We start from the raw sequence: 14,568 nt of genomic DNA on the forward strand, positions 1-14,568 counted from the left end.
TTCTATCAAACCAACTGAAGCAGTATTTTTCTTGCCTGCTTAGCATGCTCTGTCAGAATGTGTATCTGCTTTCTGCTTTGTTCCTCTCTGCTTTGCTCTCCCTTAAATTGTATTTACTCTCATCTTTTGCGTGCTTAGTTTGAGAGAGCTGGCTGAACTCATAACTTCATGCATTTAAGTCCAGTAAGTGCTGACTGAAGTTGGGAAGTGCTGACTCACTGTGATACAGCTGCTTCCAGCTCCCTTTTGAAGCAGATGAAACATTACTGATGCCAGCTGGACTTAGATCCTTGCATTCAAAGTACTCATCTTGTAACGTACCCTGTGCAGCCACTGACACAGAAGGAATTCTGCCCTCTCCAGTCCACTGCAGTTTTACCACTTTATGTGAGAGGTTTTGTTTTTGACCTTGAAGTCTTCTATACAATCACGCCTACCCACCAAACTCAGTGTTTTTGTTTTAGAAGTCAATGGTAAAGAAATAAAAAAGATGACCCTTAACATTAATTCTGCGGTATCTTGGGACCTGGTTTGTGATTTCTAGAAGTAACACTCTTATAGTGCTTAGTTGTATGAGACAATCCTGATAGATAAACTGAGCTGCTGCCAGAAGAGAGGAGCATTAATTACTTTATTTTGTTCTACAAATACGGTACAAAAATATATATTTTTTGAGATAGATAAATGAAAGCCATTTTCTTGCATTTAAAGCCTTTCTCTGTAACAGTACTGAGCAACAAGTAGACTGGATTCATCTCCATCTTTAAAGAAACAGTGTAATTTCTTTTTAAAAATACAGCAAAAGACAAAACAACATTTCTATTGCAAAACTGCAGGAAGAGCTTGTATAGACTTAACATTCGTCTCATCACAAAAGGCACATCTAGTCTTCAGCGTGGAAGTTTTCTGGTTCATCCAAGTCTTGATTGAATGCTGCACTCCACACAAGGTATTACCACACGAGTTATTTTCCACCTCTGTGATGGTGAGACTGGATCTCTACTGATTAGGATAAGGTAGAATTAAAACAAGGATGTAGTAGTCTCTTAACTAGCTTACCACAGACTGTTAAATAGCAGCTGCATACTTCAGTTCTGGGCAATTAGGGGAAAGAAAAAAACAGGAAAAAATTGGGAAGAGGCAGTGCTGATTTGTGACCGTGTTGAGTGATACAGAGGAGTGCAAAAAAGCCCAGCTGTGTACAGATGGTGATCTTGGAAAGTACAGCTGCACTTCTGCTTCTCCTGAGTTCAAGGATAAACAGATGAACTTAATTACCCACAATAGCAATAGATTCTTGGTGCTGAAATAGGTTGATCCCTGATAGCTCAGAAATGCAAACGAACAGAAGATTAAGTCTTTAACTGGCATAGGATACTTTTGTTGTGACCTTTCTGTTCTTGCTTTGGGAAAAAGCAAAGAAATGCTTGTACTTATCACAGTTTCTCAAAAGGAAACAACTGTGCTGCTTCTTCCTTCTTTTGTCGCTTGCTTTTTCTGGTGGTCTTCTCTTTCTGCTGCTCTGCCTGGCGATTTCGGGGCCAAGAAACTTCCACATCTCCTCCTGCAGTCCCTGAACTTGGGCCTTCTTCATCAGAGGAGAATCCTGTTCCTTTCTCTGTCTCAGATGCTGATGGCTCAGCCTGGAAAAAAACAAGCAGGCATAAAAGTGGAAAAGGAGCTCTTAATAATCATTTGTAGCTACTCTTTTCTAAAAAGGCTCATTTTCTATCACATACCTTGATGGAGAAGCGTTGCTTCAATCTCTCTCTAATGAGAAGTCCTTTTGTCAGCAACTTCCAGTTCCCCAGAGCTCTCTTCTCACGCTTCTGTTATTGAAAAGAGAAAAAAAAATACAAGTTCCAGCGTATTGATATTCACAGGAGATAGAAGTTTAAAGCCTTCAAAATGGAGCTGAAAAATAAAAGAACCACTACTCAACACCATACCAACAACTTCAGTGTGTCACATTAGAAGATTATAGGCCGGTATGATTCTTAGGAACAGTGTATTGGTGACAACGTATCTGCTAATGATATGAATTACTGTCACTTTCCAATTTTTAACTATTTGAAAGTACACTCTAGTTCAGAGATTGCTGCACACTTGTTTGCACTGCAATGCAAACAGAAAGCCACAAGTGAAGCATTTGGGGAATTCAACTTGCCTCTCTCTCTCGGTCACATTGCTCTGTCTGTTACAAATGCAGCCTTCCTTTGATTGTCTACAGCTTAAATTGAATTAAGCAGTAATAAGGTGGCTGCAAAAATAATTCTCACCTCCTTCTCCTTCTTTTCTATTTCTGCTTGTTCATTCTCCCAGGCAGCAATGAGCACTTCTTTATATTCTTCACAGACAACATAGCCATCAGTACTAAGAAGGAGAACAGAATCCCATCAGCTACTAGAAGAAAAAAGAAAGGGAGCAAATGCCTGATGACCCCACCAGTCAAACAGCTGCTGACAGAATGGGATACTTGTCTTGTGGGGTGTAAATATATAATTTATCACCTATTCCACCCCCCAAGTGCAGACCCTTTGAGCATATAAAGTCACTTCTGCATGCCAGGGCCATTGATGCTGCTACCACAGGTAGCTCAAAAGAGAAGGAGGATGTGCACAGAGTACACAACTTCTACACAACATCAACATTCATCACCTTAAACAAAGCACCTTTACATACACTGCGTGTGAGTAGCCACCATGAAAGTCAAATCCAGTGACAGCTTGAGCACAGTCAATGTCCAGCTTCCGTGCCAATCTGTTCAGGTTGGGGAGTCTAAGCTGCACACAACCAACAGGTAACATAGAGGGCAGGAAGAGATAGACGTTTCCATATTCATTCCGAGGAACCTGGTATTGCAAAATGAAAGAGAAGTGATGACACTCCTGCCTTCTGGAGAGAGGCCGAAATTAGCTGCAATTCAAGGTCCCTCCCCTCTTTCTGGCCTGCTGCATTCTACTCTGGTATTCTATTAGTATCCACACAAGGTACAAGCTAAATTTTAACTACATGGTTGCCTCCTAATGTTCTCTGACCTGGCCTTGTTACTCTGGCTGTAATGCTGAGAACTAGCAAAACAAAGATGAAGTTGGAAATTAGATAGATTAGAAAGTTGGACTTAGGAATAAAAGGCATTAATGACATTTTCACTGTGCCCTCCTGGGTTTATTTACCTCAGAATTCTTAAGCCTGATATTATTGACTGATCTCACCTTTAAAACGTGCAATTCTCAAAAAATAAAGCCCACAGCTTCATAAGAAACAGTTCCTTTAACACCAGCCCTCTGCTTTCCTGGCTACCTTTCCATCCACTGCTATGGGTGGCTGATACTCTTCTGTCTGCCAGCGACCAAACAGCGCCAGGTCTGCTTTGTCCCGGTTTGCAGGCTCTGCAAGACGTGCCTTCCTCGCCTGGTTGGAGTAGCCCTTCACCATCTGTGCAAATACAATGATCATACTTGGAACAGCGCAGAAACAAGCTGTTAGTGATTTCAGACTTTCCCAGGACGGCAAAGGAGAAGACTCTGGAAAAGAAATAATGCCTACTTCCTGTCTTTGGGATTTATCCCTTATAAATGATAACCCACAGCTACTGTGCGCAAGGGAGCTAGAGTCCCTCTTTAATTGGAAGTCATAGGATGCTTCTGAAGAAGATATAAAGGGTGCAGTTCTGCAAGATACCCTTGGGGTACAGACACAGCGGGTGAATGGAATCACAACACAGCTACCACATGAAAGCAAGAAACCCACATCTGCTGACAGAAAGAAGACATTAAAAAACAAACAACAACAAACAAAGCTAAGCTTGAACTTCAGAGAGCAGATGTTGCACAGGAGGAAGCCAAACCCACTTACTTTATAAGGCACTTCTCCAATCCTCACCACTCGAGCCTGCTTAAGCCAGGTGTCCTTGGAGTGGAGCGTGTGTACACAGTCTCTAAAAAGACCAAAAGAAAGCAAAGAGTTGCATCAGAGACTTCCAAACCATTATTCACATGCTAGGAATGGTTAAAAAAATAAAAATAATAAGTGTATCTAAGTGGTATGCAAATTCTGTCTGAGTAGCTAAATGTCTCATGCTGTCTGTGCACGTGGCCTGAGTCTACTGCAAATACCGTTGTGGTCAGCACACAAATGAGCTTTAATTTGTTACAAAGATCACAGACACAGACAACTATGTCCACCACTCACCTCGAGTAAACAGGCTCTCCCCTGCAGTACCCTAGGATAGCAGCTGACTCAGGATAGATGGCCTGATATTTCAAGAGATGCCTCTTCAGTGCATATAGAGGGTGGTTTTTGTACTCTCCAATTGCTGTTGGTAGAGGCTGATCTTGAAGCTTAACCTGAAACTGTAGGAATTATGGAAAAAAGAGAGTTATTTCACAATTACCTTGCACTAGCCTTTTAAGGAATTAAGAATGACTATAGTCTGGATTAAGGGGAAAAAATATTAGGAAAATAATCAGATGAACCAAGGGACCAAAGCATTCTTGTTGCAGATACACAGTTAGCGCTGCACCCACATCTATATATCTTAAAGAATCTGCCCAAGAGTAACATCAGGCTGTACAGAAACCATATCATTAAGTTTCCAGTGTGGGCTTCCCAGTGCTCTATTTGATTACTACTTTAATCTTATCATTGTATATTCCCTTTAAAACTTGCTCATTCTGAATATTTCAAGCTCAAATACAAACCTCCTTCCTCGTGGAACCATTCCTTATGATTTTTGCCTGAATGGGAATCCAGGGACTATGATGCTATTGAATGTCTCCCATAACTTATTATCATTTACCTCGGTTTCCTCCTTCTTGTCTCTGTCCACAAAGGGACTTCTATATGGCTGCAGTGTGTCTTCCCACCACTCAGGGTCCACACGTTTCTTCCTTGTCGTGGTCATCCACACCGGGTCATATCTTTGTGTCACATCCTTGACGCTCCCATCATTGTCAAATCCCACAACGTAGGAAAGTGGCTTTGTGGCATATGCAAAGCACTGCTGGGGCTGGCCAACAATGCCATGAACGCAGTCTACACACACCCACCTGTCCTCACGTTCAAGGAAAACCTCTAGCCACTGGTCTGTGCCAGCCACTTTCTGTACCATCTGCTGCCCATCATCCTCATCACTAGAAATTATTTTGTTTCTCTTTTTCTGTGTATGAGGCAAGGTTGGAGCTGTGCTTTTTGCAGGTCTTGGCTCAACTCCCAAAGTATTTCTGGATAGCTTTGATTCTGAAGTCTCACTTTTGGGGCTCTTTATAGCCATTACCTTTGATTTCTGGGCACCTCGTGAGCTTCTCCGCTTTTTAGAGACTGTTTCAAAGTCCTCGTCAGAGATATCACTTTCCTCTCCTGAAATCTCAAAGTCAGAACCACTGCCTTCATCACTTCCACTCTCTTCTTTGTAACACACTTTGGAGGCCACTCGTCTCCGGCGATTGTTCTTGGGCCTGACCGGCACATCTTTTTCCCCTAAACCACTGTCCTCATTTCCAGTTTCCTTCTGTTCCTTGTTGCCTGTTGTCAGTTTTGACTTGTGTGTCCTTTTGGTCTCAGCACTTTTTGTTTGCTTTGACTCCTCGTTGTCTTCTTCACTCCCTGATGATTTCTCATCCCGTTTGGCTTTTTTACAGGGGCATTTTTTTGCCACAACTTTGGGTGTTGTGCCTGAGCTCTCCTGCCCCTCAGATGTACTGCTGAGTGACTGCTTCTTGAATTTGCTTTTTTCCTGCAAAGAAAGAGGCCAGGTCACTTTTACCATGCATAAGAATACGAAAAAAAAGAAGGAAAAAAAAGACTGAGGTCAACATAAGGTAAATACAGACCAAAGGCTGACCAGCAACACGGTCAATTTGCTTATCTCAGGGACCTGAAAACTTCAGGCAAATGACTGAGGAGAGATGTACTCCAGCAGTGTTTGCTGTGAAAGTTTTAAAGAAATTTAAAGCCACTAAAGCACGAGAAGTCTTTGCTTAAGCATATACAATAGGAGGTGGTTTGGGTTTGCATCTGCTGCTATATAGACAAAAAACACTGTCATAACAATGCTTCATGCAGTAAGTGATCCACCTCAAGTTACAGCAGCTAGAAAGCTTTCTCACTCCTTTTGGGGAGCAACCAATTAGGGAATTTTACACACCAAACAAAAACTACCTTTGCCTTTGTCTCCTTGAGAGGAATGGGCTGCAAGGACAGCACGAGGCGACACAGCAGCTGCAGAGCTCTGAGAATAATTAAAAATATCTGCAAAAGATAAAATAAACCATGTGCAAAGTTTTGGTTTTTGTTGTTCTTTTGTTTGTTTGTTTTTGTTTTTTAAGGTGTATGAAAAAAAAAAAAAAAAACAAAAAAAAACCCTTGAAACTCTTTCACATCCTGGGTTCGGTCAGAAACCATTTTCATTCCTGTCTTTTACTCAGTGCTGTAGACACTGACACAGATGTGTAGCCCAGATGCTATTACATCAAAGCACTGTCTTCCCTCGTTCTTACTCATATTAGAACAGTGACAGAGGTCCTGCTGTTAACTCATAGAAGATCCATAGCCTGAAGAGTCTAAATGACTCACCCAGATCCCATTTATCCTCTACCTTCCTCTCATTCTTGAAGCAAACTGAATAAGATTTCTCTAAATCCTCCCTCCCAGAGGTTGCTAAGGCCAACTACATACCATCAACTGAACCCAGAAGAAACACCAGCTATTTATTACAGTCCCAACTGAGTGGCTAGTAGCTGTGAACTGCCACCTGCTTTCCTGCATGGGACTTAAAAGAAGCTGCCATTAGTAAGTGTCCAAAGCAAGGCTTGCATTGTCTTTACTTCCTGCCACAGGAGGCTGCTTTTTGTATTTACACAGCACGGTTGCAAAGACATCACAAGAACCACTTCCTGCTCTGCAGCACAGAAGCTGCAACATCCCAGTATATCAGCAACAGGGAAGAGCTGTAAGCCATGCACCTGCAAAGCAGCAGCTCTTTCAAATGTCCTATCAGTTTTATCTCCTCTGTTTCTTCTTCCCTCGATTGCTTTACCGAAATCTCTGTACAACTTGAAACAACTGACTCCACTTCTTGTCTTAACCCAGTTCCACCAGAGAATGACTGCAGAGCTTAAGTGTTTTCTTTCCAAACCTTGTCCTCAAGATGCACTAAATCAAAACTAAATTCTGTTGGCATCCAGTGGTTACTCTGATAATAACCAGCTACCAACCTTCTACCTCAAAGATCTGTGAAGAGTTTCTCTGGCTGCAAGTAAATCCAAGAATTTTCTTACTTAGATTAGTACTGCAGGAGAAACCTATAAACTGCTTTTCCTTGACTAAAAAGCAATATGAGGAAGCCACAGCATACTTATAAACAAGTAGTTCCATGCACTATGCAAAGGCATCCACAGAACAAAATAAACCATGCAGTGGTACCAACAAGAAGTTTCAGTTAATACAGTTCAAACTAAAGAATTTAATCACAGGATTCCATATAAAAATACAAAAAAAAAGAAGAAAACAAGGAATCGCCTTGTTTCTCCAAATTAATCCCTTAAATACCACTTTGCTCGCAAGGATCCAGCATCCAAATTCAACAACCAACCCTGCACTTCCCAGTCACTTACATGAACCAACTCTTCATCATCTCGTGCAGCATAGATGGCAAAGCGCCTCTCCAGGGTCGACTGAAGGGGCTCTCCTTTTTCAGTGGAAAGCTCATCATTGACAGTGAAGGTTCCAACAAACCTGAAATGTGAGATACCTGTTTATCGTCTACTGTCATGAATATACTCTTAAACTTCACAATTCATCCTTTCCTTCTTCACAAAAAACACTCTTGTGTTTAAATTCAAAACAATCAGTGAAGAAATGTAATTACATGTACCCCTGTCCCTATATTCTATGTGACAGTAGACTAGGAGATAGTATATTACCATTTCACCAAGTTGGAAATGTAGAGAAGATCCACTTGGCTTGCAGGAACTTTTGTGAAGTGTATGGGGATGATGGATAGACCAATTGCATGAAGATCTGGCTGGCTGCAGATCCTGTTCCTATAGAAACCATTTGCTAATAAACACAAGAGATGAACCTGAGAGAAAAAAGTTTCTATAGTGAGTTCACAAGAGATGTTCTTTGCTGGAACTACTGTCCATGGTGATGACCAGGATGCCTCTACTGCTCCTTTTGGCAGAGACAGGCAACAATGAAACCTCCCAAGCACAAAAAGGGTGGGCACAGGACTAAGTGGTGTCCCAAGGCAGTAAAGCCTTGCAGTACCTGTCCGTGTCTCCTGTTCTACATCCGACTGACAGTTTAACCCAAGTAGAACAAGCAGATGCACACCACAGAGAAACATATACCCTACTTGAATCTGCTTTCATTTAAATGTTTACTAATTCAGTGACTGACATTTCTAAGTTACAGATGAGGAGAAGGCCAATGAGCATCTGTCAGGAATACAACATTGTTATTTTTTCACTTCTAGCCACGGCCCCAAATTATTTTATTCAAAACCTACTTTCTTTTTCATTACGTATCAGTTCAGAAATCTCAAGCACAGTCTTTTCTTTTTGACCAGTACCTTATGTGTGTCCTCACGAACTTCCTTAGTGAAACGTTTAATCATTCTTCGAACATAAGTTTCAAACTCAGCTTTCCTTTTCTCTCTGCATAAGATTAAAAAATAAAAGGATATTATGGCTTCCTGTCTATCTGCCTTCCTAGATTCCTGAGCTGCTCTCTACTACCTTCCATTTTTACCTTCTCTGTCTCTTCATAAGTTGTTCCGGGGTTTCAATCTCTATCTCAACAGGATTGCTCGGCAGCACAACTTCAGGAAGAACAGCACCTTCTTCTAACTTATCTACAAGAGGCTCCTGGAGTTCTGGGAAAAAACAAACAGAATGTTACTAGATATTGAATGAACAATGAATAATACAGCAACAAATAGTCAAATTCAAAGCACTACCTTCAAAACAGCAGTTGTATGTTTCTTTCCTACTTTGGAACTATTCCAAAGTATTGCGAGATAAGAGCCTATAATCCAGATATGCACATGAAGCATACTCTTAAGTATAAGAAGTATACAAAACAAGGAATGGCTCAAAAAGGACCTGTTGCATACAAGGATGTTTACAACTAGAATAGACACGCAGTTGTTACCTTCCACGTCCTCCCATTCATCTTCACTTTCATCATCGTCATCATCATCATCAGTATTGTCTTCATCCATCTCTTTTTTAATAGGAGATTCTCTCTTCAACTTTACCTCCTTCTGAGGGGCCTTCACTGAGTCACTATTAAAATTACAAGAATGGTTTTAGCATCAGGAAGTGCATGGGTTTGTTCATTTAAAAATGGAAGGGAATGAAAACAAAAATGAGGAAATAAACAAAGCATCATCTCTGCATCAGTAACAACAGATGTAAAGGTTGTAAGTATTTGACAACTGAACCGTGTGTGTGCCTGTAAAGCGAGCAGTCTTTGCCATGAATAATTACAGGCTCGTTGAACAACAACGTTTCAGTGCAGACACAGGTCCTGGTTCTAACAGGTTGTTTGAATGAAGATGACTGAACCTAAAAACAATGACCCATCTTTCCTAACAGCTTGTATGAATGTCTTCATTGAATCATTTGTCTTTACTGAGACCTCATAATGCACTGGGATTGGAAGTGCTTGTGTTTCACTACGCTAACACCCAATGATTTGGTTGGCCAGTGAAATGAGACCAAGCAGCTTCATTCTTCTCATTAATACAATCCCCCTTGAAATCTCTACAGGAAGACCATATATCTCACAGCAATGTTTCTGTTCATGCTCGATGCCATAAAACCTCCCTAGTCTTGTGTAGAAATAAATGAAACGCTATCTTACAATTACGATATTGATTTGAAAAGGCTCAGATATTTGCTTCCCATGCAGACTGCCTTCCTCAGACAGATCCTGCCATCAGCCAGGCAGTACTTCTGTACAGCTGTGTGTCACAGACAAACTAAACTGGCCTGCCAGCTTAACGTAACCCCTTTATGTGAACATTGTAGGGCAATGGACCCTACACAACAACCACAACATCCAACCCACAACAACCACAACATCCAACCCACAACAACCACAACATCCAACCCACAGTGAGGTACAGAGCGCATCATGATGAACAACAGCTAAGCTTACCTGCACTTTTCCTCTTCGTGATCATCCCCTTTATTTTCAGGGTCTCTCTCATTTTCTTTCACTCGCCCTTTTACCCCTTTTTGTTTTGAAGGCTTCTCTGCTAACTTAGCAATTCCAGCATCACTGTCTTCCTCCTTCTTCCTAGCTGCAACTCCGGCTCTGCTCTTCTTTACACTGTGTTTTTCTTCAACAAAATCACCTACATCGAAAAGAAAGAAATTTTCTTCATGGATATAACCTCATCCCTATGGATACATAGCAATATCTCTGCAGGCTCCAGCAGAGCTGCACTGAACAACTCCAGCCCCGGCCCATCATGGGGGGCTGCTGAGCTCCATGCTGACTGCCTCCCTCCCTCAAAGCAGAGCAGCCCCAGAAGCCGAGCCTCCCACACTCACCCTCCTCACGTTCCTCCGCACCATCCCGCCGTACTCCCACCCCTCCAGGCCGCCTTTTGCCGGCAGACACCCGCTGAACCGACGCTTTGCGCTTCCTCGCCATAGCGGCGAGCATTACCCCGCCCCTTCAGAGCGGGGGGAAGAGGCCGGGCCATAAAGTATCACGAGAGAGAGCGAGAAGCGGTTTGAAAGATGGCGGACGAGGTGGATCAGGTGAATGGCTCTTTACTTTTCTTAGGGGGGAGCGGTGTTTCTGCGGCCACCCCGGCTGCCAAGTGAGGTGGTGAGGGCCTGAAGAGAGAGCTGGTGGGTTGGTGGCACATCCGTGTGCCTTCCCTTTGCCATATGCCGTGCTGCCGTGTTGGTTTGAGCCATGCAGCCTGTCTGCTTCTGTGTGGATACTGGGACTTGAGGGAGCGTTTCAGAATGCAAACTGAGGAGTGGAGGAGTTCGTATTCACTGCTCCTGCGTGAATAACTGCTTGTTTCGGTGTTGTTTTCAGCAACAGACAACGAATACCGTCGAGGAGCCCCTCGACCTCATCAGGCTCAGTCTGGATGAGAGGATCTATGTGAAGATGAGGAATGACAGAGAGCTCAGAGGCAGGCTGCATGTGAGTGCCAATTCCAAGCAGGCAGCAGGCTGTGCTGTTATGTGCAACTATTTGTTATGTTACTGTAATGTGCTCAACAGCAGCGCTTGGTTTGTGCAGTGTTCTGCCAGAGATTCAAAAGGTGCATTTTGTTTTTCCGTGTCTGTTGTCTTTTAAATGATTCCAAGTGATTCGTTCTCTTGATTTTTGCTTTTATTCCCATGTCTGTGGACTAAGTAATAATGCAGGCATCATCTCATAAAGGACTCTCGACTCTGTTAAGATGGAAATAAGTATATCAAGCAACTGTCTTGTAGAGCAAACCCAAGGACTGCTGGGATGTGTACTCAGCTGGGTTCTCTCCATACTTGATTTGTTCTTTGTTTTCTTTTGAGAGCGATGTCTCTTAGTGAGACAAACTTTTGTTTTCTGTTTGGTTGTGTTATCCTTCTGGAATGTGGTGCTGTGCTGAGGAAGGGAACCAGTTTCCCATGTGGTAACTGGGCCTCAAATACATTTGAGAACAAAAAGGTGAGGACAGATCTGTGATGCACTGGTATAATTCCTAAGTTCCCTTTGTAGGGTGTTTGGAACAAGTGCTTAATTAAAATTTATGTATTGTTGTTTGAGTTACAGCTCTCATAGCTATAGATAATCCAATCCCAGAAATCTGGGCTGATAGCAAATAATATTTAGTTGGATTAATGCTAACGACAAGAACAAGTGTGTCCACCTCTGAGAGTTTGTGCATGAGCTTCAGAAGGAGAGTTTCAGTGAGTATAAGAGCCTTCCTTATGCTGTGGAGTACTGATGTTGGCCTTTATAGTTGAAGTTACAGCTGATACATCATGTTCACACATGGAACATCTTGACCCAAATCAGGTTAAAATAATTTTGTTTGAGTGTCTTGCTAGAATTATGGATTTAATGAGCTTGTGCTTGAATTTTGGAAGAAGTAATGAACTTTGTTCCTACAGGCATATGATCAGCACTTAAATATGATTCTGGGCGATGTGGAAGAAACTGTAACAACAATAGAGATTGACGAAGAAACATACGAAGAGATTTATAAAGTAAGGACTTCAGTGTATTTACCTCCATAGAAAACTTCTTGCAATCTAGATTGTCATGTTGTCAAAATAATGTGTTGATAACTGCACCTTTTGGACTAGGATCTAGCAGGTGTTTTAGGCAAATTGTTATGAAAGCACAAAGGACATCCAGGTGCTTGTTGATTTTGATATCTTCAGCAGGACGCGAAGTTGCATGTTTGAGCTGATGTTTGTTGGTGTTTTTTTAGGATTGAATTTTGTCACATGCTTAGTAGATGTGTTCTGTATACTTCTCTTTTGTAAATGTAATCTTTTCTTTGCTTCTTCATAGTCTACCAAAAGGAATATTCCGATGCTCTTTGTCAGAGGTGACGGCGTTGTGCTTGTAGCTCCCCCGCTGAGGGTTGGCTGAAGCAACCAAGGATTGAACCTTCTTGGAAGGTTTCAGGCTCTTGGACGATTTGTTTTGATCATGTCTCAGAATTGCATACACTTTTTAATAGAACGTTTTTGCCTATTTTTTGTGGAAGAGGAATGAGTTTTTCTTGCAGAAAGTACCTGTCAGCTGAAGCAGTGTGAAAACCTCATTTTCCCCTGAATTAATGTAACTGCTGTAAATGAGCTGTGTGTGACATAAGTAAAAGCACCCTGTTTTTTCAATCTTGGGAATAGCAGTGTCTTTTTTTGTTTGTTTTAAATAAATTTGGTTTACCTTTCAGATTTGATGTGTTATGTTTTTGTTGAAAAGGTGATTTTAATGAACTTCTCTAGTGCTAATGCTGTATTAAGTTGTGATAATGTGGCTTTGCTTCCTGAGAAAGCAGTGACTTGTTTGGTGTTTTGATTTTTGTCCATACTGAAGTTTTCCAGATTGATGTTTTGGAGGAGGGCAACACTGTGTTGGTCTATGGTGTACTAATCTATGGTTTTATGTAAACATATCCTTGTAGGAGAGAAATTCTGTGTCCTGCTTAAAATGCATTGATAGAATAGAATTTTTACAGCTTTTTCAGATGCTTCTCTTGCAGCTTTGTTAGCAGAGCAAAGCTTAGCAATACCATCAGTAGGAAACAAATTTAGTAGCCTGATTTATGCATTCATTTGCCACCATTTGTAGCCATTTTCAGTTCTTGAACACATTAAATTCTGTAGAAAACCAAAGATGCTTCCTGGTTATCAGTGGGTGCACAAGAGCCTTGTACACTGCTTTTTTTAATACATAGTTTCTCAGGCCTTCCTGATTGCACTTTATTCTCATGGTGGGGCTGGAAGGGGAATGAATGTTTTACTTGGAATGGCTATGGAATGTTTTACGAGTATATTTGAAAGGCATATTATAGACATAGACTTGGGCATTTCTTGACATACCTTAACACACAGCTTTATGAACTTGCCTGGGTTCTTACGCGTATTCAGTCATCAAAAGCAGCTTGCTTTGACACTGTCCTCCAGTTAAAATCTTCCTATCTTACCATGTCTAGTTTGTGGCAAGGGTGAAAAATGCAAGGTGGTAACTTTTTTTTTTTTTTAAAAGTAATAACTTGTTTTGGCAATAAAATAGATACCCTTCAAACTCTGGTCTCTAGGTGTCCTTTGTTCTCACAACTGCTCTCTAGCATTGGGATAGCTCAAAGGAGTGATACCCAAAGCTGTTGCTGATAATTAGTGTTAGTAGTGAACACAGCCTTTTAAATATCTTATCACATGTGTATTTCTTGCACTGCATTCTAGAAAGTTAGAATGTTTGCAAGAATTTTTTACCTTAAAGCTGTTCATGGGGCTATTTTCATATGTAGGTGCCTTGTGTGCAGAAGAAATTCTGTGCAACTTAAAACTAATACTTGAATGAAGAGTGGGTTTTGTATTAGTCTTGTAAGTAGGCATCTCTCATTATACTACCCCTGATTTAAGTTATTAGGGCTAAATACAGCTGTTACGTGTGATCCACATGTTTGCCATCTGTGCAGGGATTGGTGGATCTAGGAAACAACCTGTTGAATTCCTCCATGGAGTCATTGTAGAATGCAGTTTTGAGTTTAACTCACATAGGACACTAGGTGGTGGTGTGTCCTCAAATTTAAGCTGGGTTTGCTTTGCTTGATGTTGATGTATGTAGCCTGTGTCGACAGGCCCTGTAGTTGTGCAATTAGTCATTTGTTTTTAATTAGGATGGCACTTGCTGACAGTTTTAAATTAACTCTGCTGCTCGTTCATAAGTCAAAAGTTTGTCTGGATGTTTGTGCAGACACAGAGTAAGCCCACAGAAGGGTTAAGTAGAACAGTGTGTGTCTTGCATTGTGAAACTGTAAAATGCTTCAACTCCGGGCCAGCAGCTTTGCTAGTAGCATTAGCTGAAGGA

General features: G+C 41.5%; 2 protein-coding genes across 3 annotated transcripts; one reads left to right on the top strand and one right to left on the bottom strand.

Annotated features, from left to right (window-relative positions):
- Positions 1-612: 612 nt before the first annotated feature.
- On the bottom strand, positions 613-10,704 carry XPC (XPC complex subunit, DNA damage recognition and repair factor). 2 transcript variants are annotated; one of them, XM_015875262.2, is made up of 16 exons: positions 10,566-10,704; positions 10,168-10,366; positions 9,157-9,290; positions 8,755-8,878; positions 8,576-8,660; positions 7,926-8,083; positions 7,617-7,737; positions 6,163-6,252; positions 4,802-5,737; positions 4,195-4,355; positions 3,859-3,940; positions 3,304-3,438; positions 2,683-2,852; positions 2,280-2,373; positions 1,740-1,829; positions 613-1,643 (listed from the first exon to the last, which is right to left on the bottom strand). In XM_015875262.2, the coding sequence occupies exons 1-16, from the start codon at positions 10,678-10,680 to the stop codon at positions 1,437-1,439; spliced, it is 2,901 nt and encodes a 966-aa protein (XP_015730748.2). In that variant the 5' UTR covers positions 10,681-10,704; the 3' UTR covers positions 613-1,436. The 2 variants fall into 2 exon arrangements, with proteins under 2 accessions (XP_015730748.2, XP_015730749.2); XM_015875263.2 differs by lacking the exons at positions 613-1,643; positions 1,740-1,829 and having other exon boundaries at positions 2,287-2,403.
- Positions 10,661-12,929, top strand: LSM3 (LSM3 homolog, U6 small nuclear RNA and mRNA degradation associated). The gene is made up of 4 exons (XM_015875266.2): positions 10,661-10,778; positions 11,068-11,178; positions 12,135-12,230; positions 12,541-12,929. Exons 1-4 carry the CDS (start codon positions 10,758-10,760, stop codon positions 12,619-12,621), a joined length of 309 nt encoding a protein of 102 aa, XP_015730752.1. The 5' UTR covers positions 10,661-10,757; the 3' UTR covers positions 12,622-12,929.
- Positions 12,930-14,568: the final 1,639 nt, after the last annotated feature.

The sequence above is a fragment of the Coturnix japonica genome, chromosome 12 (genome assembly GCF_001577835.2).
Source record: "Coturnix japonica isolate 7356 chromosome 12, Coturnix japonica 2.1, whole genome shotgun sequence".
Classification (NCBI taxonomy): Eukaryota; Metazoa; Chordata; class Aves; order Galliformes; family Phasianidae; genus Coturnix; species Coturnix japonica.